This window comes from Lontra canadensis, unplaced genomic scaffold, assembly GCF_010015895.1.
Source record: "Lontra canadensis isolate GAN:19392208 unplaced genomic scaffold, GSC_riverotter_1.0 scaffold77, whole genome shotgun sequence".
Lineage (NCBI taxonomy): Eukaryota > Metazoa > Chordata > Mammalia > Carnivora > Mustelidae > Lontra > Lontra canadensis.
In genome coordinates this window covers 5,365,787-5,392,584 of record NW_022631071.1, presented here as the reverse complement: position 1 = coordinate 5,392,584, position 26,798 = coordinate 5,365,787, and the positions used below count along the sequence as shown (strand labels likewise).

The 26,798-nt window shown below is 35.6% G+C and overlaps 1 protein-coding gene across 5 annotated transcripts in view; it reads left to right on the top strand.

Moving 5' to 3' along the window:
* DIAPH2 (diaphanous related formin 2) overlaps positions 1-26,798 on the top strand; it is a 1,009,576-nt gene that overhangs the window by 499,424 nt on the left and 483,354 nt on the right. For all 5 annotated transcript variants that reach the window (XM_032881800.1, XM_032881797.1, XM_032881801.1 and 2 more), the window contains 2 exons: positions 6,443-6,544; positions 17,775-18,014. In XM_032881800.1, the coding sequence (XP_032737691.1) occupies positions 6,443-6,544; positions 17,775-18,014 (342 nt within the window). The remainder of the gene's footprint in view (positions 1-6,442; positions 6,545-17,774; positions 18,015-26,798) is intronic.

The following is a 26,798-nucleotide window of genomic DNA, read 5'->3' as shown; positions in this document are numbered from 1 at the left end:
AAAAGTTCACGTTAAAAGGTTATTTTGGAATTTGTTGTATTGAACCTCTCGCTGGGATGGTAAATGGTTAAAAAATTAAAAATGAATTAAAAAGTCCAAGAGTAGTAGGAGCAAATTAAAAAATAAAAGTTTTATCTATGAAATATACTGGTTTTAGGCCAATACTAGGAGTTTATTATCTTCTTTTCCCCTGGTATTAGGATTTTACAGTTTTTTGGGGACCCTGTAGTAGTTGTCCTCTCATTTTTTTTGGCTGGCTTTCTGGGGGAGGGGCCTGCTGCATTGTTGTTCAGGCAGTCTTGCTTTGGTTGAGTCCTCCTGCCCCCTATGAAGGGGTTGGCCTCTGAGGAAACTGACTTTTCAGGCTTTTGTTCTCTGGAGGTTTTCTTGTTGGTGGTTTTTGTTTTTTTGTTTTGTTTTTCCCTTGACATCTCTTTGAAGGTTTATAGGAAAGCAAAGTGCACCCAGACCTCGTCTCAGAGAAGCCTCAGTTTGTTCTCCTCTGAGTGTTAGAGCACACAGACTCCCCCTCTGTAACTTCCCGCCAGCAGAGCATGTCCCCAGCCACCGTTTCATGGATCACACCAACTCCCGCTTGTCTCCTCACCCCGGTGCTAATAAAACCTCAAGCTGTGTTGGTCCAGGGAGCCCTCTTCCAGTGGCTGCCTTTGCCAGGACTGCTGTCTGTTGCAGACAGCCAGAGAGATCCAAACCAGAGATAGCGTGCTGAGATTTTTACAGCCGCCTGGGCTGGAAGTGCTCAGACTCTTGGCAGTCCTAGAGACCACAGGCTAGCACCTGCAAGGACCTCTCTCAGGGGAGGCTGTGGAGTGAGGCTCAGTCCCTAGTCGTGCAGTGCACGTGCAGAGTGCAAAAGCCTGTGGTTCTAGAGAGTGGTGGCTGGTGTCTAACAGACTCTCTTACCTGCACTGGCAGCTCAGGGACCACAGCCTGGAGGCTTCACCCCACACTCTCAGGCATGGATGGTCGCTGACGGTGGCTGTCCTGGGTCCGTGGGCTTAAGCCTGTGCCCATGACTGCCTGAATCCACCAGTTGCCCCTTAAGATCTTTTGCTCTTTTTGAGTGTTTTCAACCAGATTCCAAGTTAATGCTGGTCCCCAATCACAGGGCACTATCGTATTGGTATTACTTTCCAATGGGTCGCTTCTGGTGGCTCCCTCCCCCTTCTGTTTATCCTCTGATACCAGTTCGATCCTTCAGAACTCCACTTTACCTTACCACTGGTGTCTTCTGCCCCGGTAGGGATCCAAAAGTGTATAATCCCAGATCTTAAACTGATTTCATGGGTGTTCAGAGTGTTCTGGTAGATAATTAGTTCAGTTTAGGGGACTTGTTGAAACAGTGTTTCCTATTTCTCCCCCGTCTTGCCCCCTCCTCTGAAAGGGCATGATATTTTAACCTTAATTTCATCACTTACACAGTGGATGCCATTGCAGGCCTAGAGTTTAATGGAAATGCAAAGTTAACTGTAAGGAGGGAAAATGTAAGCAGAGAGAACAAAAGAGAACTTTTACCATGTACAGAACATGATACAGTTGTTTCCCATGGGACTTGTGGTATATGTTGCCTACTGTATCTTTTAATGTGTACTTGTATTCATTAAGGGATATTGGCCTGAGGTTGTTGTATCTTGGTATCAGGGTAATGATGGCTTCATAGAATGAGTTAGAAAGAGTTCCTTCCTCTTAACTTTTTTGGAAGAGTTTCAAAAGAATTGGTGTTAATTCTTATTTAAATATTTTATGGAATTCATCAGTGAATCTCTCAGGTCCTGGGCTTTTCTTTGTTGGGAGGGTTTTGATTACTTAAACAATCTCCTTAACTTGTTATAGTTCTACTCAAATTTTCTTTCTTTTTTTCCCCCCTGGACTCAGATTTGGTAGTTTGTGTGTTTCTAGGAATTTGTCAATTTCTTCTAGGTTATCCAGTTTGCTAGTGTACAATTATTCATAGTATCCTTTTATAATCTTTTTTAAACTTCTATAAAATCAGTAATAATGTCCCAACTCTCATTTGTGATTTTAGTTATTAGAGTCTCTCTCTTTTTCTCTCTCCCTCTTTTTTTCTTTCCTTTGGTAACCAATCTCTGCTAAAGATTTGTCAATTTTGAAATCAACTTTCAGTTTCATTGATTTTTCAATTTCATTGGTTTTTCAGTTCTCTAATTAATTAATTAATTACATTTTACCTCTTTTCTAATTTTTACATTTCCTTCTTGCTTTGGCTTAAATATGATTTTTCTCTAGTTCTTTAAGTTATATTGTTAGGTTATTATTTTTTTTAAAGATTTTATTTATTTATTTGACAGATCACAAGTAGGCAGACAGGCAGGCGGTGGGGCGGTGGGAAGCAGGCTCCCTCCTGAGCAGAAAGCCCAATGCGGGACTCGATCCCAGGACCCTGATATCATGACCTGAGTCGAAGGCAGCGGCTTAACCCACTGAGCCACCCAGGTGCCCATATTTTTAGGTTATTAATTTAAAGCCTTTTTTAATGTAGATGTTTATTGCTATAATTTTCCTCTTAGCAGTGCTTTTGCTGAATTCCATAAGTTGTAGCATGTTGTGTTTCCATTTTCATTCATATCAAGATATTTTCTAATTTCCCCTGTAATTTCTTTTTTGACCTATTGCTTTTTAAAAAGTGTTATTTCGGCATTTTTGTGAATTTTCTCCTTTTCCTTTTGCTGTTTATTTCTAGTGGCATTTCCATTGTGATCAGAAAAGATACTTTGCATGATTTGTCAGTTAAAATTTATTGAGTTGTTTTTTGGTCTGATACGTAATATATCTTGAATGTTCCATGTGCACTTAAGAAGAACGCATATTCTGCTGTTGTTAGGAAGAATGTTTTGTATAAATATTCTTTGGGGTAATCAGATTATAGTGATGTCCAAATTCTCTATTTTCTTGTTATTCTTCTGTCTTCTTGTTCAATCCATTATTGAAAGTTGAGTATTAAATACTCCACCTATGGGGCTCAGTAAGTCAAGTGTTTAACTCTTCGTTTTGGCTCAGGTCATCACATCTTAGGGTTGTGGGATCAAGCCCTGCATCAGGCTCTACACTCATAGCAGAGTCTGTTCATCCCTCTCCATCTGCTGTCGCCCACTCTCTCTCTTTCTTTCTCTCAGATAAATAAATAAAATCTTGAAAAAATTACTCCACCTATTATTTCATTTTTTTAGTTTTTTTTATTTATTTACATAATCTCTACACCCCACATGCTACTTGAGCTCATAACCCCAAGATCAAGAGTTGCATGCTCTTCTGATTTAGCCAGCCACAGCCCTTCCACCTGTTACATTAGAACTACCTTTTCCTCTCTTCAATTCTGTCAATTTTTATTTCATATATTTTTGAGCTCTGCTTTTAGTTGGGTATTTGCTTATAATTATATCTTCCTGATGCATTGAAAATTTTATCAGTATAGAATATCCTTTGTTTCTTGATTTTTTTTTAATTTCAAGTTTATTTTGTCTGGCAATAATATAGCCACCACAGTTTGTTTTTGTGTATGTGTGTTTATATATGATTACTATTTACATGGAATATGTTTTTCCATTATTTTGCATTCACCCTCTTTTATCTTTTTATTTAAAGCTGAGTCTCATGTAGACTGTGTATAGATAAATATGTTTGTTTTTAAATCCAATCTTCCAAGCCCTTTCTTTTACTTGGAGAATTTAATTTATGTACATTTAAAGTAATTATTCCTAACAAAAGGCTTAGTTCTTCCAGCTAGCTGTTTTCTGTATCTCTTACATGTTTTTGTTCCTTAATTTCTCTATTACTATTTTTATATTTATTTATTTATTTATTTTTTGGTGGCCTACTATTTTGATTCCCATCTTTATCTCTGTGTTATTTTCTTACTAGTTTCTTTAGGGATTGTAATTGGTATCTTAAACTTGTAACAGCCCATTTTTAATAATAGGAGCTTAGTTTTAATAATATACACTCTTCCTATACATATTTGTCCCTTTTACATTGTTTTTGTCACAGATTGCATCATACATTATATGATCATCGACATAGATTTCTAATTATTGTGTTATTCATTTGCCTTGTAAATCATGGGAAAAAATGTTGTAAACCAAAAGTACAATAACATTCAGTTGTATATTTACCTATGTAATTACCTTTATAATTATTCATTATTTCTTATGTCTTTGAGTTACTCTTTAGTGTCCTTTTATTTATGTCTGTAGGACCTCCATTAGTATTTCTTTTTTTTTTTTAAGATTTTATTTATTTATTTGACAGAGAGAGATCACAAGTAGGCAGAGAGGCGGGCAGCAGACGGGGGTTGGGGAGCAGGTTCCCCGCTGATCAGGGAGCCCAATGCGGGACTCCATCCCAGGACCCTGGGATTATGACCTGAGCTGAAGGCAGAGGCTTAACCCACTGAGCCACGCAGGTGCCCCTCCATTAGTATTTCTTACAGAACACTAGCAATAAATTATATTTGTTATTGTCAATTTGCGAATATCTTTCTTTCTCCATCATTGTTTAAAGGAAGATAGTTTTGCTGGAGACAGAATTCTTAGTTGAGAGTTTGTTGCTGTTATTATTATTATTATTATTTTAATTTCAGGACTTTAAATATGTTACCCCACTACCTTTTTACTTACTTTGGAGAAATCAGATGTTAATCTTATTGTGGATCCCTTAAATGTAACAATTCACTTCCCTCTTGCTGTTTTAAAATTACTTCTTTCTTGGCAGTTTGATTCAATGTGTCTCAGTGTGGACTTCTTTCAGGTCCTGCTCAGAGTTGATGTATTTGTTCATAGTTTCCTTTAGCTCATTGAACATACTTAAGATAGTTGATTTAGTGTTTTTGACTACTAATTCCAAAATTGAGTTTCTTCAGAGACAGTTTCTATCATATTCTTCATTTTTCTTCATGTGTAACTTATGCCTTCCTATTTTTTTGTTTGTTTTGTGTTTTTTTCTTGTTGTTGCTTTGTTTTGCTTTTTGCAGGCCTTGTAATTGTTTGTTTTTGTTTAGAACTAGACATTTGAGTATTTTATAACTGTGGAATTTGGATTTTTCTACACCTCACAGACTGCTCAGTTTTGTTTGTTGGGAGCTGTAGCTGTTTGTAATTTTTCCAAACAATTGTTGCAAGCTGTATATTCCTTGTATGTGGTTACTGGGTTTATGGTTTTATTATCTCTGCTGTCAGCCAGTAATCTGACAAAATTTCCTTAAATGGTTGGTTCCAAAAAGTAGGGGAGGTGTTCCTATTTAAGTCTTTTGATAGATGCCATCTGGGGAAGCTACTGCAACCTAAGAGGGTTGAAACCAAGGCAGGCACCTGCACTGGCCCTTCAGGGAACTGCCAAACCAACCAAAATGCACATCCTTAAATTTCAGATAACATGAGTCCCACTGCCCACTGTGGCATTAGCCAGCACCTCAAGGACACAGACACTATCTTCATAGTGGTGCTGAGGAATGGAGTTTGATACCCATTTGTGCATGTTGTTCTCTTACCACAGAACAGCAGTGTTTCCCTTCAACAAACACTTCCTTTGTTGTGAGTATCCAAGTAGGTTATAGTATTTTGAAGTAGTTTATTTGAATTACTCTTTCTAGCTCAGTGATTGCTTTTGTGGTGGGACCAATCCCTGGAATGTACTTTACTGCCATTTTGTGTCAGCCCTACTTTCTTAAATCTCTTTTCCTGCTTTTCTTCCTTTGATGTATTTTTTGAAATCCCATACATGTCCCCAAAATGTTGGTTGCTTGCTAATGTAATGATAATTAGAACTGTATCATAGTCCAAGATAAACTAGGTTGAGAAGAATTCATCAATTTTGATTCTCTTCAGCATCAGACTTGAACATTCAGATTTCACTGCTTTTGCTAGGTTCTCCATTAAAGTGGGAATGCATTGTGTATTTAAGTACATTGTAAATAATGGGAGATTTTTTACAGGCTTGGTATGGTTCATAAGATTAAAGATTACTCCTAATTTTGTCCATTATGAAGAATAGAGACAATTTTTATTATTGTTATTACACATGATTTAATTTTACATAGTATTTTTATGTTTTCCAAATGAATTGACTTTCTGATAGAAAATAAAGCTTAAAAATGCAATATGGGTTTAAGGCCTAGAAATTTAGTCAGTTTTACCATGTCATTTACTTCCATATGGTCTTTTTATTATCATTTATGTACTGCAGTCCATGGAAAGCAAATGCATTTGTATATTTAATCAAATTAAATTGTAGTTCATTTTTTGGTTATTTATTTGGGACAGAAGGGGTATATACACTGGTGCTATAACAGGAACAGGATCGTAATCAGAAACTTACTATCCTAGATAATCACTTTTAGAGTTGTTAATGTAGGCTTAACAGTCCTAATAATAAAATATTAAACTTTTATACTTTTATTTCTTTTTAGAACCTTGTAAAACATCTTCCAGAGCAGAAAGTACTCAGTGAATTAGCACAGCTGAGGAATGAATATCATGACCTCTGTGAGCCCGAACAATTTGGAGTTGTGGTATGTATCTAGCATAAGGGCCCACAGACTGTGTTGTGATGTAGTAATTATCAGAAACAGTGAAAAGGACATTTCAGTTGTTGATTTTTTTCAAACTGCATAGCTACATAATGTTATATTTAACATTGTCAGGGAATAGAACTTTATTATTATTTGCCATGGTTTTGAAAATATAAAGAAATTAAGTTTTTATTCCGCAGAGTACCTAAGATATCTCATGGCATCTCCTCCATACTAGTGCCAATATTTAATTCTATTAATATATGAAAAGTAGTATATATTATTGTATTGTCTATTTTTCTTTTATTTAGGTCTTGGTGTTAGAATTTCCCCCTCCCCAATTTAGGCTAAATAAAAGAGTAGAAACTAGATAAATAGCAATAGTTTAAAAAATTTTGTTATATATATGTATCAGAGAAACCACAATAATTTTTAGATTTCCTTTTGAGTGTCATTAATTAATTGAAAATTTTAAATACACTGTTACAGTTGGGAAGAAAATCTCATAAATGCATATCATACTTTAGTATGATTAAATCATTTTTGAAATGAGTTGTGTTTGTTCATCCCCTCTTCATTTTAAGAGGTACAAAAGATGACTAGAGATAAATTATGTATTAGAGAATATAGTTATATGTTTTAAGCATTCCTCAAACATGCTATTGAAGTAATGGGCAACACATGGGAAAGACAGGATGGTGATTTATTTAATCTCTTGGAGAAAAAAATACTATTTTTAACTTAGGTATTCAGTACAGGTTTGTTCAGTGTATGAATGAGAAGCTATACTACGGCTGCTAACTTTATCCTGGCTCCCTACCAATGTCATATCTGAATACTAAGATTCAAAATTATATTGGAACTAGTAGTCGAATACTGTGTTTCAAATATTTTATTCCCTTTTTAATAGTAATATATTTGAATTTATCTGATTTGGTACTTTGCAATTTAAAAATCCCGTTTAAAGTCAAAATGTGATAGATTGGACAGAGAACATAACTTTTGAACATGTGCAATAACTGCTTGCCCATATTCAGAGCTTATTAATTCTCAGATATGGCATTGTGTATAGTAGTATAGGAAGGTTCTGTCAAATCCTTGAAAAGAAAATCAGGAATGTATTTTTGGGATGAGGTAGAGCTAATGTAAAGATACCTGAGGAAGATCTTTTTTCTTCTTTTTTGAATTAAGCAAATTTTTCTATCTAGTCAGTTGAGCTGACTAGATATTATTTATTAATAGTGGTGCTTTAGTGCAATATTAAATAATAAAATTTTCTAGACCAAAGTCCTCATTTGAAACTTAAGCTACTTGAATTCATACCATAATTGAAGCAAGGCTATATACTATCTGAGAATTCAGCTGATTCATGATGGTTATGAGTTTTACAGTAGGTACACTACACAGTTTCTCTGAAGTCATTTTTTTTTTCCTGAATGTTTTTTATCTTGGAAGATGTATTAGTTTGCCAAGCAAGTCCTTCAAGAGGATTATCCTTGGTGCCACACTGAGAAAATGAATTTTGGGGACATAAAAAGCAATATACCTTCTGAACTAAAAGCAAAATAGAAAATGGAAGAGATTTTTTGTTTATGCACATAATGATAAATTATTCTGGGTCTGTGAATATGAAGTTATCCGATCCTCTTATTTAACTCTCCCCATCCTTAGTTACATGTCTGTAGGGAAAAAAATCAAGGACATTACAAAGTAATTTGTGCGATGTAAATCACCCAAGGTAGTATCCATCAGGATTTGCCAAATAAAATTTAGATAATCTCATATCTAGGATAATATTTTTGAAATAATGATAGGCCCTATTACCTGCTATTATTGTTGCAATTATTATTTATAGAGAAAATGTATTGGGGTGCTTAGAATAATATCTTATATATAATAGATAATAAATGTTTATTGAATTGAATTATAGGATGATTATTAGACCCAACTCTGAGCCTGAGATTAAAAATAGCATATTTTAGGGACACCTGTGTGGCTCAGTTAGTTAATTGTCTGCTTTCAGTTCTAGTCATGATCCCAGGGTCCTGGGATCAAGTCCCACATCAGGCTCCTTGCTCAGTGGGAAGCCTGCTTTTCCTACTGTCTGCTGCTACCCTGCCTGTGCTCCCTTGCTCTCTATCTCTCTGAGAAATAAATAAATAAAATCTTCTAAAAAATAATAGTAAAAAGTAAAAAAAGCATATTTTAGATCTGTAAAAGTAAAAATTGTGTTAAAACATATTTCTCCAGGTCAGTGCTAAAATTAGATTAACTTTGGTGTGAATATACTCAAAGACTTTTTAATCCTCAAAATATATCGACAGCCTACATTTAGGAAAATTTCAGAAATGTGTAGAATCATTTGCAGTAATGAGAGAGGCTCCAAACTGGTTGTCTTGTTTCTGCTAATTCCCCCATCAATACAATTAGTGTAGTCTACTGAAAATTTATATCCAGCATGTGATGTCTGTATTGAAAACCTTCAGTGTCTCCTGGAGTTTACAGAATAAAACCCGAGCTCCTTAGTATTCTCATTGTGCCGCTAACTCTGTGGCCTTATTATCTCCCTGTTCTCCTTGGTGAACTGAGTGAATTGGTGTCTTTATGACATTTTAGCTTTTACCTCAGCGGGACTCTCATTGCCATTTCAGCAGTTATTTTACTTGTTCCTATTCAGTGGCCTTTTATTTTCCATAGCAGCTATACCGTATCTTACCTGCTCTCCTCAAGTCTTCTAACCCTCCTCTCCCCATTCTTTTCAATTAATACCAACAGTGTAATCTCTTACCAGAGAAAAAGGAAAGCACTTAGGCTTTTAGGACCTCCAATATCTCTTCTGCCTGCAATGCTATCTCTAGACATATCTTTTATTAACCTGTTCTCTGTCAAATCTCAGAAAAAGGGATACCTTATTACTATAACTAATATTGTTGTTGCTATTATTATTTATAGAAATAAAATGTATTAAAGAGTTACTGTTTCTGATACCAAGTTAAGCATTTTTACATGCACCGTCTTATGTATTCTTCATTACCCTATGAGGGTAGCACTTTTATTAGCTCCATATATGAATGAGGAAACCCTGTCTAAAGAGGGCTAGGGACCTTGTCCCAAGGTTCATAGTAAGTAGTAGATGTGGAATTCAAACCCAGGCAGTCTGAGTTCATAGATGGTGTTTTTATTCATTTTTTTATTTAAAAAATTTTATTTTGGGGGCACCTGGGTGTATCAGAGGGTTAAGCCTCTGCCTTCGGCTCAGGTCATGATCTCAGGGTCCTGGGATTGAGCCCCGCATCGGGCCCTCTGCTCGGCAGGGAGCCTGCTTCCCCCTCTCTCTCTGCCTGCCTCTCCGCCTACTTGTGATCTCTATCAAATAAATAAAAATCTTTTTAAAAAATTTTAGTTTTATTAAAGAATAATTGACATACAGTAGTGTATTAGCTTCAGTGTATTAGTGATTTGATATTTATATACTGTACAAAATAGACACCACAATAAGTCTAGTTACCATCTGTCACTTTACAAAGTTATTACAATATCATTGACTATATTCCCTATGCTATACCTTACATCCCTTTGTCCTGTGTATTTTAGAACTAAAAGATTGTACCTTTTAATCCCCTTCAGCTGTTTCATGCATCCCTTTATTCTCCTCCCATTTGGCAACTACTAGTTTATTCTCCGTATGTATGAGTCTGTCATTGTTTTGTTTGTAATTTTTTTTACAATCCAAAAATCAGTGAAATCATATGGGGTTTGTCTTTTTTTTTTAACTTATTTCACTTAGTATAATACACTCAAGGTCCATCCATGTTGTTGCAAATGACAGGATTTCAGAATAATGTTATATTACACAGACACACACAAACACACACACAATATATCAAACCTTTATTCACTTATTGATAGACATTTAGGTTACTTCCATATCCTGGATATTATAAATAATGCTGCGATGAACATAGGGGAGGATATTTGTCTTTTCAGATTAATGTTTTTGTTTTCTTCTAAGAGAGAAAGAGTGGTTTTAACTGCTATAGTGTTCCAGTGTGTGTGTTTGTGAGAGATGCTCTGCTACATGATAATTTACTTCTCTCTGTTTTGGGCATAAAAGATTTCATTTATTTATGACAGAGAATGTGCAGCGATAGGGGCAAAGGGTGAGAGACAATCTCAAGCAGAATCCCTACTGAGTGGGGAGCCAGGTATGCAGTTCAGTCTTAGGACTCTGAGATCATGACCTGGACAGAAACCAAGAGTCCAACACTAAGTGACTGAGCCACCCAGGTACGCCTGGGCATTACTATTTCTTGCTTATTTTATACTTCTGTTATTTTATTGCCTCCTCTTTGTCATTCTGCACTTGGACTTTCTTTCAGGAAAAAAAAATAAGGTTAAGTCACTCACTGCCCAAAACTGAATAAACTGATAGCTGCATAGATGGTTGAATATAAATCATTTATTGATTCTAAGGTCCCTGATAGCTGTTGCTCTCTATTTCCTAGCACCTGTTTTTTCAAAGATTCATCTCCTTTACTTCTCATCCACTATTCAACCAATAATCAGAATGCTGCCTTAAACTATGCATTGAAAATTATCTAAGAGAGGTCATTAATTATCTCCTAATTGCATCTAAAATATGCATCAAGTTCTACTCTTCATCTAAGCCATTACTACCTTAGCCCAAGCCAACATCATCATTTTCTTAAACAATTATAACATACTTCTAGTTTGTTTTCCCCATTCATGCAAAAGCCTTTCTCCAAGTCAGTCTCAGCACAGCCCTCAAATGTGGCATTTCTAGAGTTCATTTGTCTTGTGACATATTGTTTATTTGTTTAAAGCATCAGTGCTGTCGTACGGCACTAAGGCTGCAATATAATCTCTTCACCAGAATTTACCACCTCTCCCACTTCTGTCTCCTGTGGCTTGGCTTCTTGGTCATTATACTTCAACCACATTGTGTTTTATTTTTCAGTGTTTTGAATTTACCAGGCTCTTTCCTGCCTCTGGCCCATTACACATCCTGCTGCTGCTTACTCTCACTTGCTGCCTGCCCCTTTCCTGTTTATTCTGCCACTTTTAGCTTAAAGTTCATTTTTCCAGTGATACCTTCACTTGCCTATCAATCAAAATTAAGGCTCTCTATTAAAATCCCACAGATCACCTTTTTTTCCCCCTTTTCCTTTCTAGAAATTATCATGGTTCTTAGTTAAATATTCATTTGTGAGTTTGTTTATTGAATGTCTACAAACCCCCACTACATTGCAACTTCTTCAAGATCATGCATAATCATGCTGATTTTATTCACATGGTATATGCTTAATATATATTTGATGAATGTATAACTTGAATCCAAAATCAAGTGGGTTCATTTTAGTCCTAATTCTCTATCCATGTGGCACTTGATAATATTGAAGAATTTAGCTTCCTTATTGAAAATTTTTCTTTATGTGCCTTCTCTAACAATATTCTTTCTTAATTTCATTCCTATAACCTCTGCCAGGGCCCTGCATAGTTTCTATTATTATGTAACTTCTTGAATGATAAAAACAAATCTCATCAGTTAGTAATAGGCATATGCCAGAAGTGACATTATTCCTGCAAGATTCATTAAAATTTTCATCATCAAACAAAAAACAATAAAATTGGCAAAACTTGGGAAATAATCTGGCTGTGACTTTTTGAAAGAAATAAACTTACCTGAGATAGTGACTGGGCTGCTAAACTTTCTCTAAACTTTTTGGTTCCTTTTAGCAGTAACATCATTGGGCTTGCTTATATTCACATGTAATAAGTTGAAAAGAAACAAAAAGGGAAAAAAAAAGAAAAAAGAAACGAATAATAAAGCCCAGGGACCTTTTCCTCTGTTTAGAGGCAGACTACCTGGTAAGAGCAATATGCCCTTTGTCACACCTTTTATGATCAATATTCCCTTTCTTTGGTGGTAGTGATGGTGGGGAGGTGGGTAGATTGTCTGCATAGCATCCCACCAACTTGTCCTCCAACCCGCCTCCCACAGAACTGAATTTGGTACATCATTGTAATTATGTGCTGTACTTTTACTGGGGGGGAAAAAAAAGCACAGATCTTTGAAAGCTTTGCCAGTTAGAACCCCAGCAGGAGCTTTTAGACTCTTAAGAAAGTGTTTGCATCTCAGCTGTTCTCAAACCTCAAAGCTATGGAAATTCCCACTTGTCTTGCACTGAGGATGGAGACCCATACTGTGTATATCTATTAAACTAACACATCTTCTGAGAAAAAGAAGGCAATAATTAGTTCTTTTAGTAATCAGTACTTTGTTTTTCTGAGTTCAAAATTACCCATATTTTTCAATTAAAAACATTCTGTAGCTATAATCTAACAAAAATGTTTGAGATAGCCTTGTGCATAAAAACATTTATAATGAAAAGTACAGATTATATGATATTGTTGATAGCAAATTTAATTTTTTTCTTTTTCTACACAAATACGTGAAGGCACAAGGAGTGGATTTATGCCTGTAGTTGGAAGTACAACTATAAAGTCGGTGTGCTTTTTAACTTTTTTTAAGCCTCATAAGAGCTAATGAGCTCTATTCAAGATAGCTTAACCAGATGAACAGGAAAATTCTAAAAGCTTTTTTTCTCTCCCACATATCATCAAAGGCAATTAGTTTAGATGGAAAATTATAGCTTTTCTGTTCCATTAACATTAAACGATTATTCAGGTTTGCATATTCATTGGGAAAATCACTTTTTTTCATATGATTTCATTCATAATGTTCAGTGTTTTGATATGTAATGTCTTGGTTTTTTCTGTTTTCATTCTTTTCGTAAACATGAATGCTAGCTCTTATATCTAGATGTGTATTTATTTTATCTGGTGAAAAAACCGGTTTGATAATTTTGAGATCGAGTAAAAGAAAACCACTGTAACTCATTTTCAAATCCATGTGTTCATATTTTTGTTCATTTCACTAACTTATAATACTTCATTTTGTAGCAGGATTGCTTATTTATATCAGCTTTTACAATAAAATAAAATACACCTGAAAACAACATTCAGATTAGGCCTATGAACATGAATCAGTTTTGCGATCAATTGCTTTTCATTAAATTTTAAAAACCAGGAATTAACTCATTTTCCCATGTTTATCAGTAATTCCTAATACAATAGCATATCGCAGCAGTCATTTTGATGGCCATTCTTGGCCTCAAACAGTTGTTTTCAGGATTTTTGACATTCTTTCAAATTCTTATGTGATTCTCTTGAGTTTACAGTGTGTTTGAGGGCAGACTTTGTTACTGTGTTTTGTTTCAGACTAAAGACTGGTAGATGTTTGTTGATGCATAACTTCCATGTTACCACTATCTTTGGGGAAAGTATTCTCTATAAAATTTTTAATTGAAGTATAGTAAACATACATATTAGTTTCATGTGCACAACACTGTGATTTGACAACTCTGTATGTTATACAACACTGTTAGGGTATGGAGTCGACCACCCCTCAATTAGACCGAGAACACTTGCGATAATGCAAGTCACACAGCGAAGTTTATTTGACAAGCTTAAGCTTGGGCCCAAGTATACCAGACACAGCAGAGTAGGGACTTGGACCCCGAGGCTAGTTAAGGCAGGGGTTTTTATGGGTCATTACAAGAGGCTTGGGGCAGGGGAAGGAGGAGAATTTTCAGACTTTTCTGCAGTAGGCTGATTAGCTGTTGCCGGGCTGGTTACAGGGTTAGGTACTGTCTTGGAAGTGTTTACAGGGTCAGGTATAGTGGTTTTTCCTGGAAGTGTTTACAGGGTTAGGTATTCCTGTTACTAAAGCAGGGTGGGGGTCTCTGGAACTAAAGCAGGATGGGGGGGGGTCCCTGGAACTAAAGTAAAGTAGGGGAAAGTTCAGCCCTTGGGCCTGAGATGGCTGCCCAAGCTAAGATGGCTGTACCTATGTAACCCACTCTTAAAAACAATCTATTTTTCCAAAGTCTCATTTTATAGATTAACTATGGCTCTTATCTCTCCTTTACATCTTTTTGTTTTTAAAGATTTTATTTATTTATTTGACAGACAGAGATCACAAGTAGGCAGAGAGGCACACAGAGAGAGAGGAGGAAGCAGGCTCCCCTCTGTGCAGAGAGCCTGATGTGGGGCTTGATCCCAGGACTCTGAGATCATGACCTGAGCCAAAGGCAGAGGCTTTAACCCACTGAGCCACCCAGGCGCCCCATCTCCTTTACATCTTCTATAGAAACATTTGCCATCGGCTCCATATACTAGGTGAACTTGTATTGATTATTTTGTCCAGTGCAGGTACAAGGTGTACTGCAGAAAGTACAGTGATAAGCAGGAGAGATCCTTCCCTTGAGGAGGTTATTGTCTGAAAGATGATAAGAAAATTAGTTAATAGAAAATCACAGTTCTTGCTATATTTCCATACTTCCAGGAAGAGTTTTGCTCAGTCACTGAGTCTGGATTTCACAGTTTATATAGGCAGTTCTCTCTGCTATCTAACTTAAATCTACCCTTCTTTAATATGTCTTCATTATCATAACCTTTATTATAGTCACGGATACAAATTATTCTGTATTGTCAGTGTGCAGTGAGTCCTAATAGTATTTAACTATTTGGGACAAATATCTTGTAACAAACTATATTTGTTACAAACATATCTGTTAATTCTAATAAATTCTTAACATTATATTTTGAAGTGACTATAAGATCAATTATGTTTGCATATGATGATAGTTGAAGGTATGTTTCTTGTCAGTGCATAAAGAAAAGTAATAGAAATAACCTTAAAGGCGGGTGACACACGGAAGGAGTGACGTGTAGCTATCTCCTTTTCCTTCACACATGATTTTTATACCTGTGACTTTTTTTTTTTCCTCTCTGGATTCTTACAGTAGTTTGGCAATAGATCAATACTCACCAGCTGCATAGGTAATGAAGTGTATAAAATTTAAATTATATAAACAAAAGTTGGTCTAACTCTTTGGGGAAATAACCCATTTGTAGCTGCTCTCACTAAAGCTGTCAGTGTATTTTTTTTTAATGTAGTACAGATCAGCTAAAGAAATGATAGCTGCTTGAGGTGATTTGATAGACAAATACCTCACAACACAAATAAATCCTGTACATATGTTATGCCCCAATAATGGGTCCGTGACTAAAGGAGTGAGACTGATACAAAGCGAAGGTCAAGCAAAGCTTTATTTCGCACCAAGCATCAAGAATCTAACCGAATGTTCGGGGACGCACCTCTTACAAGAGAGGGCAACCCTTCTCTGTTTCACAGACCAACTTTTAAGGGCAAAGGCCATGTAGTCTGGCCTGGCCTGGCCACACACAGGTGACCAATGAGATTGTAACATACGCAGGAAACTCCACAGTGATGCTAGGTGACCAATTGAATTACAATTTACCCTAGTAGACATTAGAACCAGCCTATTACACCTTGATTAGAATTGGCGCCAAAAAGGCTCCCAAAGGGCGGGGGTGGGGGGGCATACTCCTGTGTAGCTAGGAAGACAGTATGCAACTCCCCACTGATCAGATGTCTCCACCTGGCCTGACCCACCCTTGTATCTGGGCTTTGTTACCTGGAGCTGGTTTCCATGACTTGTTTTTAAGTAAATCCCTTGGGGGAAGGGGAGCAGGGACAGTTTAAGGGTTAAACAATAAGGTTTTTGTTTAACTTTAATGAAAGCCTCTTGCTAAATAGGTCCTTACACATAATATAACACCATGATCAGCACCCCACAGTACTTCAAGGAATGAATTATAAAACAAAGAATGTCAGTCAACTAAAATGCTTCCAGGGAACACAACTAAAAAAAATATATATTTCAGTTGAGTTTGTATTTTATTTAGTTATATCACTTAGGTACAGTCAAGTGCCTTCATGAGACATGAGCATTTTAATCATTGTATCTGTGGCTGGGGATGTTGCTCAGTGCTTCCTGTTATTTCTACGCTTAGTTATTCAATACATTCTCTTATATACCTAGATCCTGTAATGGAGATCCAGCTCTTATCTGTGTAACTAGTCCGATTGTAAAAATTCACACTTTTGATTGCAGCAAATTCTTAGTATGACTAATGCATACTAATTTATGGCTCCTCTTACGAGTAGAATATAGCTTCACCTCCTCTGTAGTCTCTTCTTTTAAAGGGCACTTTGTGGCTTAAGGACTTCTGTTTATCTTGTCAAGTTCTTTTCATGTTTATATTTCAAGAAACTAAGCTATATGTGCAAAAAATAAATATAATTAGGATGACTAATAATTTTTTGGGGGGTGCCGGAGTGGCTTAGTCAGTTAAGTGTCCTGTTCAATCTCAGCTGAGGTTTTGATCTCAAGGTCCTGGGTTCAGGCCCTGAAGAGAAAAAAGAAGTATTTATTTTCATTGTGTGTGCTTGTATATGTTCGTATGTGTCTACTCCCACCCGCAATTCTGTCCCAAAATTCATTTGATGAACGAAAGCTAGTTAAATGACTTGGAGTTAGAGGAAACTAATGGCTAAAAGAAATTATTACCATAGGAGCTATACCAAAGGAAGCAGAGAATGTTCACCAATACTATAAAACAAGTAAGAAAAACCTAAGTTGAACTGTTTTGAAGAAAACCAGTATAGAATTCTTAAATAATATATATAACCTAATAATTTAATATCAACATTCTGTCAATGTAGGAGAAATTCTTTAGAGCATATATAAATATTTAATATATTTGATGACTAGAAATCTAGGTTTAAAAATTAAGTGTTCACTCAGAGCTAGTCCTCTGATTTCAAATAGCATAGTAATAGTAATTTCTTAGGAAATGTGGTTCCACTTACATTTTCTGTCATCATCTACATCTTTTATCTGTGGCCTAACTGCTCACTCATCTCAATTTCATGTTTGTAAATTTTCATAGTTCACCTCAGAGACAACTGGTAGTTTAAATGCTACTGATGACTAATGATTATGCAGTTAACAAAGAGCAACCATTTAGCTTTAGTAATATTTTCTTATTGTTATAAGGGATGATTTGCTTAAAACTGAGCAGCTAACTATTTTTAAACTTTGATAAAAATATTCCTTTGGAATGTCTAAAACAAACCAAAACAATAAGTTTTAAAACCCAGAAGGAATTCATTTTATGCAGAAATTTTATAGTCCTGTCTATAAAATTATGACCACTGGAAAAGAAAATAACAGGCTTTATATAGATATATTCTTACAGAGCATTTCTTATCTTACAGATGAGCTCAGTGAAAATGTTGCAACCTCGTCTCGAAAACATTCTTTTCAAGCTCACGTTTGAAGAGCATGTAAACAACATCAAACCAAGTATCATAGCAGTAACTCTTGCCTGTGAAGAGCTGAAGAAAAGTGAAAGCTTTAACAGACTTTTAGAGTTAGTTCTTTTGGTTGGAAATTACATGAACTCAGGCTCAAGAAATGCCCAGTCTTTGGGTTTTAAAATCAACTTCCTTTGTAAGGTAAGATAACATTTTATAATGCTAATTTTGAATCATAATTTCATCTGTGAGAGGGGTCACTCTAAATTGGCAATAGTACATAAGCCAAAAAATAGTATGCTTTAAAAGGATGAGTGTTGTGGTAAGTGAATTATATCTCATTAAAACAGATAAATATATATATATTTTTAATTTTAGTACAGTAAAATCTCAAAGACTATGCAAAATCTGTGGTAGTATAAACTTCTCTGATCAGATTTTACTGTAGTTTGTAAATTTAAAAAATTGCCTTTCATAAAGTAGATGCAATATTATACTTCAGTTCCCTTGTACTTATTTAATGTCTCTCTAAAAACTACTTGAGGAGCTAAATATAATGAGGTAAATAGCTGGGAACTTTTTTTTTAATATGCTTTGCCTATTCTAGTCAAAACTATCAATTCCTTTTTTTTGTTAAATACTGTTGTTACTAAGCTTATACTAGATATCTAGTCTATTTACCTAAAGTTGGGAAAAAACTCAAATGACAGTCATCTGATTGTTTTGATCAAGCCATTTCATAGTATTTTTTTTTGAGATTTTACTTCTCATGAGAAGAAACAGAGAAACATAAAAGTGATAGTATATGGTCATTTCTAGGCTATAATGAACCACCTTATTCAAGGGAAGGACCTGTCTGTTACAAAGAGAAAACAATAGACACTGAGGTGAAGGCCTATAAGAAATCAGAGGGGAAGACAACAAACTGAGGGTTTTGGAGGGGAGTGGGGAAAGGGGTTGGGTGAGCCTGGTGGGTGGGTATTGTGGAGGTGCACATATTGCATTGGAGCACTAGGTGTGGTGCATAAACAATGAATTTTGGAACACTGAAAAAAAATTAAATTAAAATAAAAAGAAAGCTAAAGAGGGAAATAAATCTGAAAACAAACAGTCCCTCCTTGACCTCTCACCATTCTTTCACTTTTTTTCTTCTCACAGCATAAAAAACATTGAGAAACTTTGGTTAGTTCTTAAATAACACAAGAATCCCAGATGTAGGAATGGATATAAATTTCTATTCATGCATTAAATAGATGTGTGTTACATATACAATGACTAGCATTTTAATATGTATCAAAAATGATTTGCTTCAAGTAGTTCTAAGCCAAATAGATGGAGAATAATCTTTGTAGGTAATAACATGCATAATGGAATTATATCTATTTATTTCTTACCTATTTTTGAGTTATATTAGGAAAGAGGGCCAGGAAGATAGGGCAGATCATCTGGAATGGTAGATTTTATTAAAAAAAAAATGTCCCTCTTCTTGTGATATTAGGGGGCATGTGAAATTATTTGATAATGCCAGAGAGAATAAGGCTGTGCTTTTACTAATATGGAATAAATCATAGCCAGATTTATAGGATAAATCTAAATATTTAATATATTTTCATTATATTGCATACCATGTATTCAATACTGATAAAGGCAACTCTTCTGAAGATGCTATTTGTTTTGAGTATATGCTGTATGCACATGAGTGAATCAAGATATTTTTGGTAAGATGATTATAAAAATATTATAAATTAAGATAGAAGATCATTGAAAATTTATATTATGTACCTATTTCACATTTCACTCATAAAAAGACATTTGAAACAAACTTACCTGATTTGAATAAATATGTACCTTTTGTAAGTGTCTTAATTCCACACTATTCCAATTAATTACATGAACTGATTTTTTATAGCAAATATAAATAAGTCATTTATACACAGAAACAAAAGATGATACTAATCTCACAGAAGGATTTTACAGTTATATTCTGGAGAGAAGCTCCTTCCTGTCATCTACCTGTCAAATAAAAGTTCTTCCATACAGCACTGATCTGACATCTATCACTAGAGGTATGCTCAAAGGATTCAGCACAAAGATTTTTGCCAACTTCAAATGAAATAAAAATAATCTTGTGGGAAATACTATCACATAGTAATAGATGTTCTAAAAGAGAAGAATTGAATATTTTAAAATGCTTCCTCCCCCCCCACCACTTAATCAGCAGGATTTTTATCTTCAGGGAAATACTTGTCATTAAGAAAGAGAAATATCATATACATGCGTGATATTCCCCTAATATCTAGGATTAAGAGGATGTTCTTGGGATACAAAGGATTCTGAGTAGATATAAATGTCTAAAATGACAGAAATTTATGAAATATTTAGAAATAGGTTTGTAATCTGTTAAAGTGAATTAACTGCTGATGTATGATTAGCCAGAATTGCTGTTAAATTCCAATTATATTATAGAAGATTACTTGGTTGGTTTTTCTTAATTTGTTTTCCTTAAAGAATTGCAGAGAGAACTTCCTTTGTAGAACACTGATTATGCTTCGAAAATGATGCCATTTTCCCCACCTGAATTATTCTAAGGATAATTTCGTTTCTCAGTGAATTTAAAACTATAATATGCTCTTTACAAGAAGCTACAGAATATGTTAAAAAATTCACCTACTTTGTTTTTAAGATTTTATTTATTTATCAGATAGAGGGCTAGAGTAAGAAAGTGAGTGAACACAAGCAGGGGAATGGCAGGTAGAGGGAGAAGGCTCCCTGCTGAGCAGGGAGCCTGCTGGGGGACTCAATCCCAGGACCCAGGGATCATGACCTGAGCCAAAAGCAGGCCCTTAACCGATTGAGCCACCAAGATGTCCCTTATTCACCTACTTTTTAAAAAAGGAGCCATGATATAAGCAGTTAAACTTATCAGATGTATCTTATAGTAAAATACTATTAAAAATTCAGATGGTCACAATTGGCTCCTATAATATTTGTGAAGAAAAGGAAAACAGATGAATTTTCCTAAATGTCAAATATAACTAAATGATATCATTACTGTAAGTATGACCCTTACCACAGAATGCTTTGTTAATTTGCAGCTGTGAATTATCACTCTGTGAGTTACCAAACCAGGGTTCTGAACTATAATACAAGTTATTTCCATGCAGATGAGTTCCCCATGCTAGCTTTGCCCCTGCTTGCCTGTTGGTTATTAAAATTCTAACGAATAGCGGTGGTGCACTTCAGGATCATTTATTTATGTTTTCAGTTATATACAATAACATATAATCTGCATAAGAGCAAAACATTTGAAAATCCTTAACACTCCATAGGCACTAAGCTTTGTGGGTATATCAGGTAAGGATCTTTGTTTGCAAACAAGGGAAAGTGATTCTGCCTGACTTAAGCAAAAAGAAAGAAAGAAAGAAAGAAAGAAAGAAAGAAAGAAAAAGGTAATTTATCAGGAAGATATGAAATAGCTCAACCAGAAACTGAAGAAAGGCTGAATAACTTGGCCTTTAAAAAAGTAGCAACTGGGATGCCTGGGTGGCTCTGTTGGTTGAGGGTCTGCCTTTGGCTCAAGTTGTGATCCCAGGGTCCTGGGATTGAGCCCTGCATCAGGCTCCTTGCTCAGCTAGGAGTCTGCTTCTCCCTCTGCCTGCTGGTTCCCCTTCTTTGTCCCCCTGCTTGTGTATGCTCTCTGACAAATAACAAAATATTTTTAAAAAATAAAAAACAGCAAAAATGGGCAGCCTTGAGAAAATGGGAAGTAATAACAAATGGAAAGTCTTTTCAAGAAATTGACTTTGTATTAGCTCCAACCATTTTCCTACTCCTTGCCCTGAATTTGATTCAAATTCTTATTAGACAGATGGGGTGCCTGGGTGGCTCAGTGGGTTAAGTCTCTGCCTTCGGCTCAGGTCATGGTCTCAGGGTCCTGGGATCGAGCCCCGCATTGGGCTCTCTGCTCAGCAGGGAGCCTGCTTCCCTTCTTCTCTCTCTCTCTCTCTCTGCCTGACTCTCTGCCTACTTGTGATCTCTGTCTGTCAGAAAGAGAGACTGATTGACCTAGTATGGATTACAAGGATACTCCTTGTCCAAGGGAAGGCATTGATAACACTGCCAAGACTATCTGTGATGGAAGATTGGTCATCTCATAAAGAATGCTGTTAACCAAAGATAAGGATGCCAAAGACTAGGGGCAGGTGAATGGGTATCAGGCAGGCCCAAACAAAGACAAAATGAAAGAGATCATTGGTACACCAGGGGAATACAAACAATACAGAAAACACATAAAAACCTCAAGAAACTAGTGGTACAATTAAGTGGTCAGGAAATAAACTACATGTAGAGTATCATATAACACCACAAGATACACCGTCAATGAACAGCAAGACTAATGACTGTTGAGATTAACAGGGCTTCAGGAGGGAGGAATTTTTAATGATGGGATGGGGATGGGCAATACTGTAAAATGGAACAGAAGGATCTTAAAGGATTGGTAGAATTAGGTTATATGAGAGAAGAAGCCACAACCTTACAAGGTGGGAGAATGCTGGAATCAGAACATACCTTTTAGCTTCCATTCTGCCAATCACTAGCCAAATTTTCATGGCTGAGTCACTTACTCTTTCTGAACTCAGTTTCCTTACTTGTGAATGAGGAAATGCAGTAACCCTTGTTTATTTTGTTATGTAGGGGTTTTTTTGGGGGGGGTGTCAAATAAAATGAATTTTGTCAGAGTTCTTTGAAAAATTATTATGTTAAATGATAACCTTTTTAATGATGGTAGATAACTAGGAATAATCATCTTGTCTTTGAAGATGAATTAGAAAAGCATATTGTCTGGAATATTGGGTGTACGTTGGAGACAAATGATAATGTTGGTAGGCAGATTATGAGAAGATTTTGAGTTATTTATATATTAGTTTACATAAGTTACCCTCATAATTTTTTTAAATCATTCATTTCATAACTTATAAGGGACATGAACCTTTCTTTTTCAGCCTTGAGTTAATATCTCCTTCCTCCATTCTATTACTTTCTAGTCATTCTAGTTGGACAGAGAGACATAAGAAATCGTGATACAGTAGGATGATCTCCTTTTGTATATTATACAAAGAATCTGAAGAAAACGTTACAGTTTACTACAGAGAAAATTTTATATATCTTACTTTGTCATAAGGATTAATATGATAATGTAATTGTTTTCCTTTTTCTAAGATCCATCATTTCTGTAAAGTATATGTAACATAAATGGCCTTATTTCCTAGAGACCATCATGTGATATTAGTGACAGAGTATTGTCGGTATTACCCCATATAAGTTGTAACAAGGAAAGAGAAAAGGTTCAGTTTTAGTGAGAAATGGAAGATTAGTTACCAGAAAATATGATTTATAAAGAAAATGCTGTCTATGGAAGCCAAATTTGGGAATATATAATCCAAGAGAAAATCTACAAAAAAAAGAAAGTCATATCTAAGTACTCTAAAAATTTCACATCTCATCGTTTTTAGCTGAAATGATGTGGATTGTTTCCATATAAACTTAGAATCTTAAGAAGATAACTGGTTGTGGGTGCCTCCGTGGCTCAGTCAGTTAAGCATCTCCCTTTGGCTCAGTTCATGATCCTGAGGTCGTGGAATGAAGTCCCACCTCTGGCTCCCTGCTCAGTGGGGAGCCTGCTTCTCCCTCTGCTCCTCCCCACCACTCATGCTCTCTCTCTCTTTCTCAAAAATAAATAAAATCTTAAAGAAGAAAGAAAAAAAGAAGGTAACTACTCTAGCCTCTTCAGTCTGTAGTTAAGAAAACTGACACTCAGAGAAGGGAAATTTTGTGTATTGGCACGTTCTGGCTTCCACAACAGAATACCAAAGGCTAGGTGGTTAAAACAACAGAAATTAATTTTCACACAGTTTTGGAGATAGGAAGTCAAAGATCAAGGTGCTGGCCTAGTTAGTGTCTGGTTAGTATGGTAATGTAATTGTTTTCCTTTTTCTAAGCTCCATCATTTCTATAAAGTATATGTAATGTAAAAGGCCTTATTTCCTAGAGACCATCACGTGGTATTAGTGACAGACACTTCCTGGCTTGCAGACAGCCAGCCACCTTCTTGCTGTATGCTCAACAGAGCCTTTCTTCTGTGCCCTGCATAAAGAGTTGAGAATGTGCTTGAGAGCTCTGGTGCCACCTCCTCTTATAAGCACACTGATCTAGTCAGATTAGGCCCCACCCTTTTGCCTTTTTTTTTTTTTAACCTTAATTGCCTCCTTAAAGGTCTTTTCTCCAAATATAGTCACTTTGAGGGTTACTGCTTCAACGTGCAGATATTGCTCAGGATAAGGCTTTCCTGGGATGTGAGACTTTTCAATGCTAAAATTGGGACAGTCTCAAGCACACCAGGACAGTCAGTGGCTGCTTTAGTTATGAAACTAGAGGTAGGGTCCTAGCCTCCTAATAATACTCCATTTTTCTCTCTTTTTTAAAAACATGTAAGTTTAACAGCTTGCCTTTTACATTTTTATAATGCCCTTTACTGTTCTTTGTCTAGTTTTTGCTCTTCAGATCTTCTCTGGTTCCCACTACACACTTTGAGGGCATTATTAAAGACCTGTTCACACTTTAATTATTTTATTTCTCTTTCAAGGCTGAGAACTTATAGAATCTGAATGTTTATTTTCTTCTACATTAAATCCCCAGTGCCTATTTATATGAAGCCCTCAATAAATTACTCCTGAATGAAAGCCAGACAGTTGACTTAAATAAAGGACTTGTTGTGTTTGACATAAGTGTTAATTTTTTTTTAAGTTAGAGAATTTAGTTCCTCACAGATATAAAGGGTATATTTTTTACCAGCAAAACTATTGAATATGTAATTGTCACACTGCTGTGGTTTATTTATAAAAACATAAAAAAGTATTGTTTTCTATAAATACTAACCAGCAATTCTACCTTTAAATATGGGTTAATAATAAATATATGACTATTAATTTATAACCAAAACTATTTTGGAAAATAACCACTGTAGGATATACTGAAAGGCATTCTACCAAAGTTCAATAAATCCTATTCAATAGTCCACACATTTGGTTGCCTGTGTTTTAACAGTTTATAAAGTACTTTCCTAGTGATTCAGGGAGGTGAATTATTATTAACCCCATTTTGCAAATTAGGAAACTAAAACCCATTGAAGTCATAAAATTTTTCCAATATTAAAAAGCTAGTAAGTAGGGACACCTGGGTGGCTGAGTGGGTTAAGCCTTGGCCTTCGGCTCACGTCATGATCTCAGGGTCCTGGGATTGAGCCGGCCTCTGGCTCCCTGCTCAGCAGGGAGCCTGCTTCCCCCTACCCCTCTGCCTGCCTTGCTCCCTACTTGTGATTTCTCTCTCTATCAAATAAATAAATAAAATCTTTAAAAAAAAAGAAAAGAAAAGCTAGTAAGTATCCAAGTTGAGGCTTAAATCTGTTTTCTCTGTCCAAAACTTCGCAAGCACTCTGCCTCTCATTGCACTGTAACAGAATTTTTCGATATACACGTCTCAATTCAAGGAAGCATTACAGAACACCTCTGCAAGTGACAGAATTCTGAAAATGGGGGAAAATCACATGTAGATTTTCTTGAATCTGGTAGCTTGTAAAATGAGGAATCCCTTTTCTTTATTCAAACTAAATTAGAAGTAATTGCAGGATATTAATAGAAAATTTTTCTTCCTCTAATAGATTTTAATGTATCCAGGAAATAAAGCCTACATATTTGTAATAAAATAGCACTTAATAATCTGTATAATTATACAACTATCACTTGGCTTTGTATGTATAGGCTCTCAGAGCCTATCAATTTTTTGTAGGCAAGGTGAGTTGCTGTTCTCAAGATTTTTACAAATAAAGATCTGCTCTCCAGAAAGGACTGACCCAGCATTTCAGGGTCAGAGGCACACTTAGAATCCAACTTTTCCTAAGGCTCAAATTATTTCAGTGGCTCACGCTATTTTTAGAGTTTGATGGTCCCTTGCTTCACTGAAATATGTTTTTTTTTCCCCATCACACAGTGTTTAACATTATTTGAATTTGGGGGGAGTTGTGGTTGACATTTTGCTGAGAAGAAAATTGCTTTAAAGTATGTAATGTGGTTTGGAAAGTGCTGTGTAAGGGAAGTTTAGACTCTCTATCAAATACAGGGTTGGGTGGAATGTTAGGTCTTCTTTCCAAACTTTCCTTTTTCTCCCTTTGGGTCCTTTAAAATTTCCTCCTTGTGGGCTATTTGCAGGAAAGAGTTTTCAGTTGGTGATCTCCTCGAGTCCCTGGTTGTAATCAGTGACACAGATCTAAATGTATAGCAAAATGCAGAGGAGCTCATTTATGTTAATTTGTATTTTTATGTTTATAAGAACTTTGCATTTTTATATGTCATCATGTAATACCATGACACACCATACTATTTGTTCATAATTTATGACTGACAGACATGAACATTTCAAGTTAAGGATTTGTCTGTGCCACATTATGTTCTTTGAAGTAGGAATATTTACTGTTTTTGACCTCTGAAACAACTAAGCAGCATAGAATGATTTAAGGACTGGCTATCATTCTTAATTTTAAATAATTTCCTTTGTTCAGATTATTTGATGGTTAACCATTATTTAAGTCCATTGTGTTTTATTGTATTGTGCTTAATGGGCTCTCATCATTGAGAACCATTGAATAGGTTATTGAGCTTAAAAGTAAATGTTGCACTGTTGTGGTACTATGCCAGTGGTGACATTTTAGATTCAGCTTCCTTAATTGTGTCATGGGTTTTGTTTCCCTCAATTCTTCATGTAAATCAGTATACCAAAATTTATACTTTCAAACAGCAAGCATTAGTATTACTTAAGTCAAGAAGTCCAGAAGTGTTTAAATTTATAGAACAGTAAATTTATATTTTTAAAGAAACAAGTTCTTTTAATTCCCATGTTACTTGCTATGTATCCTAAAGCACATACTGTTAA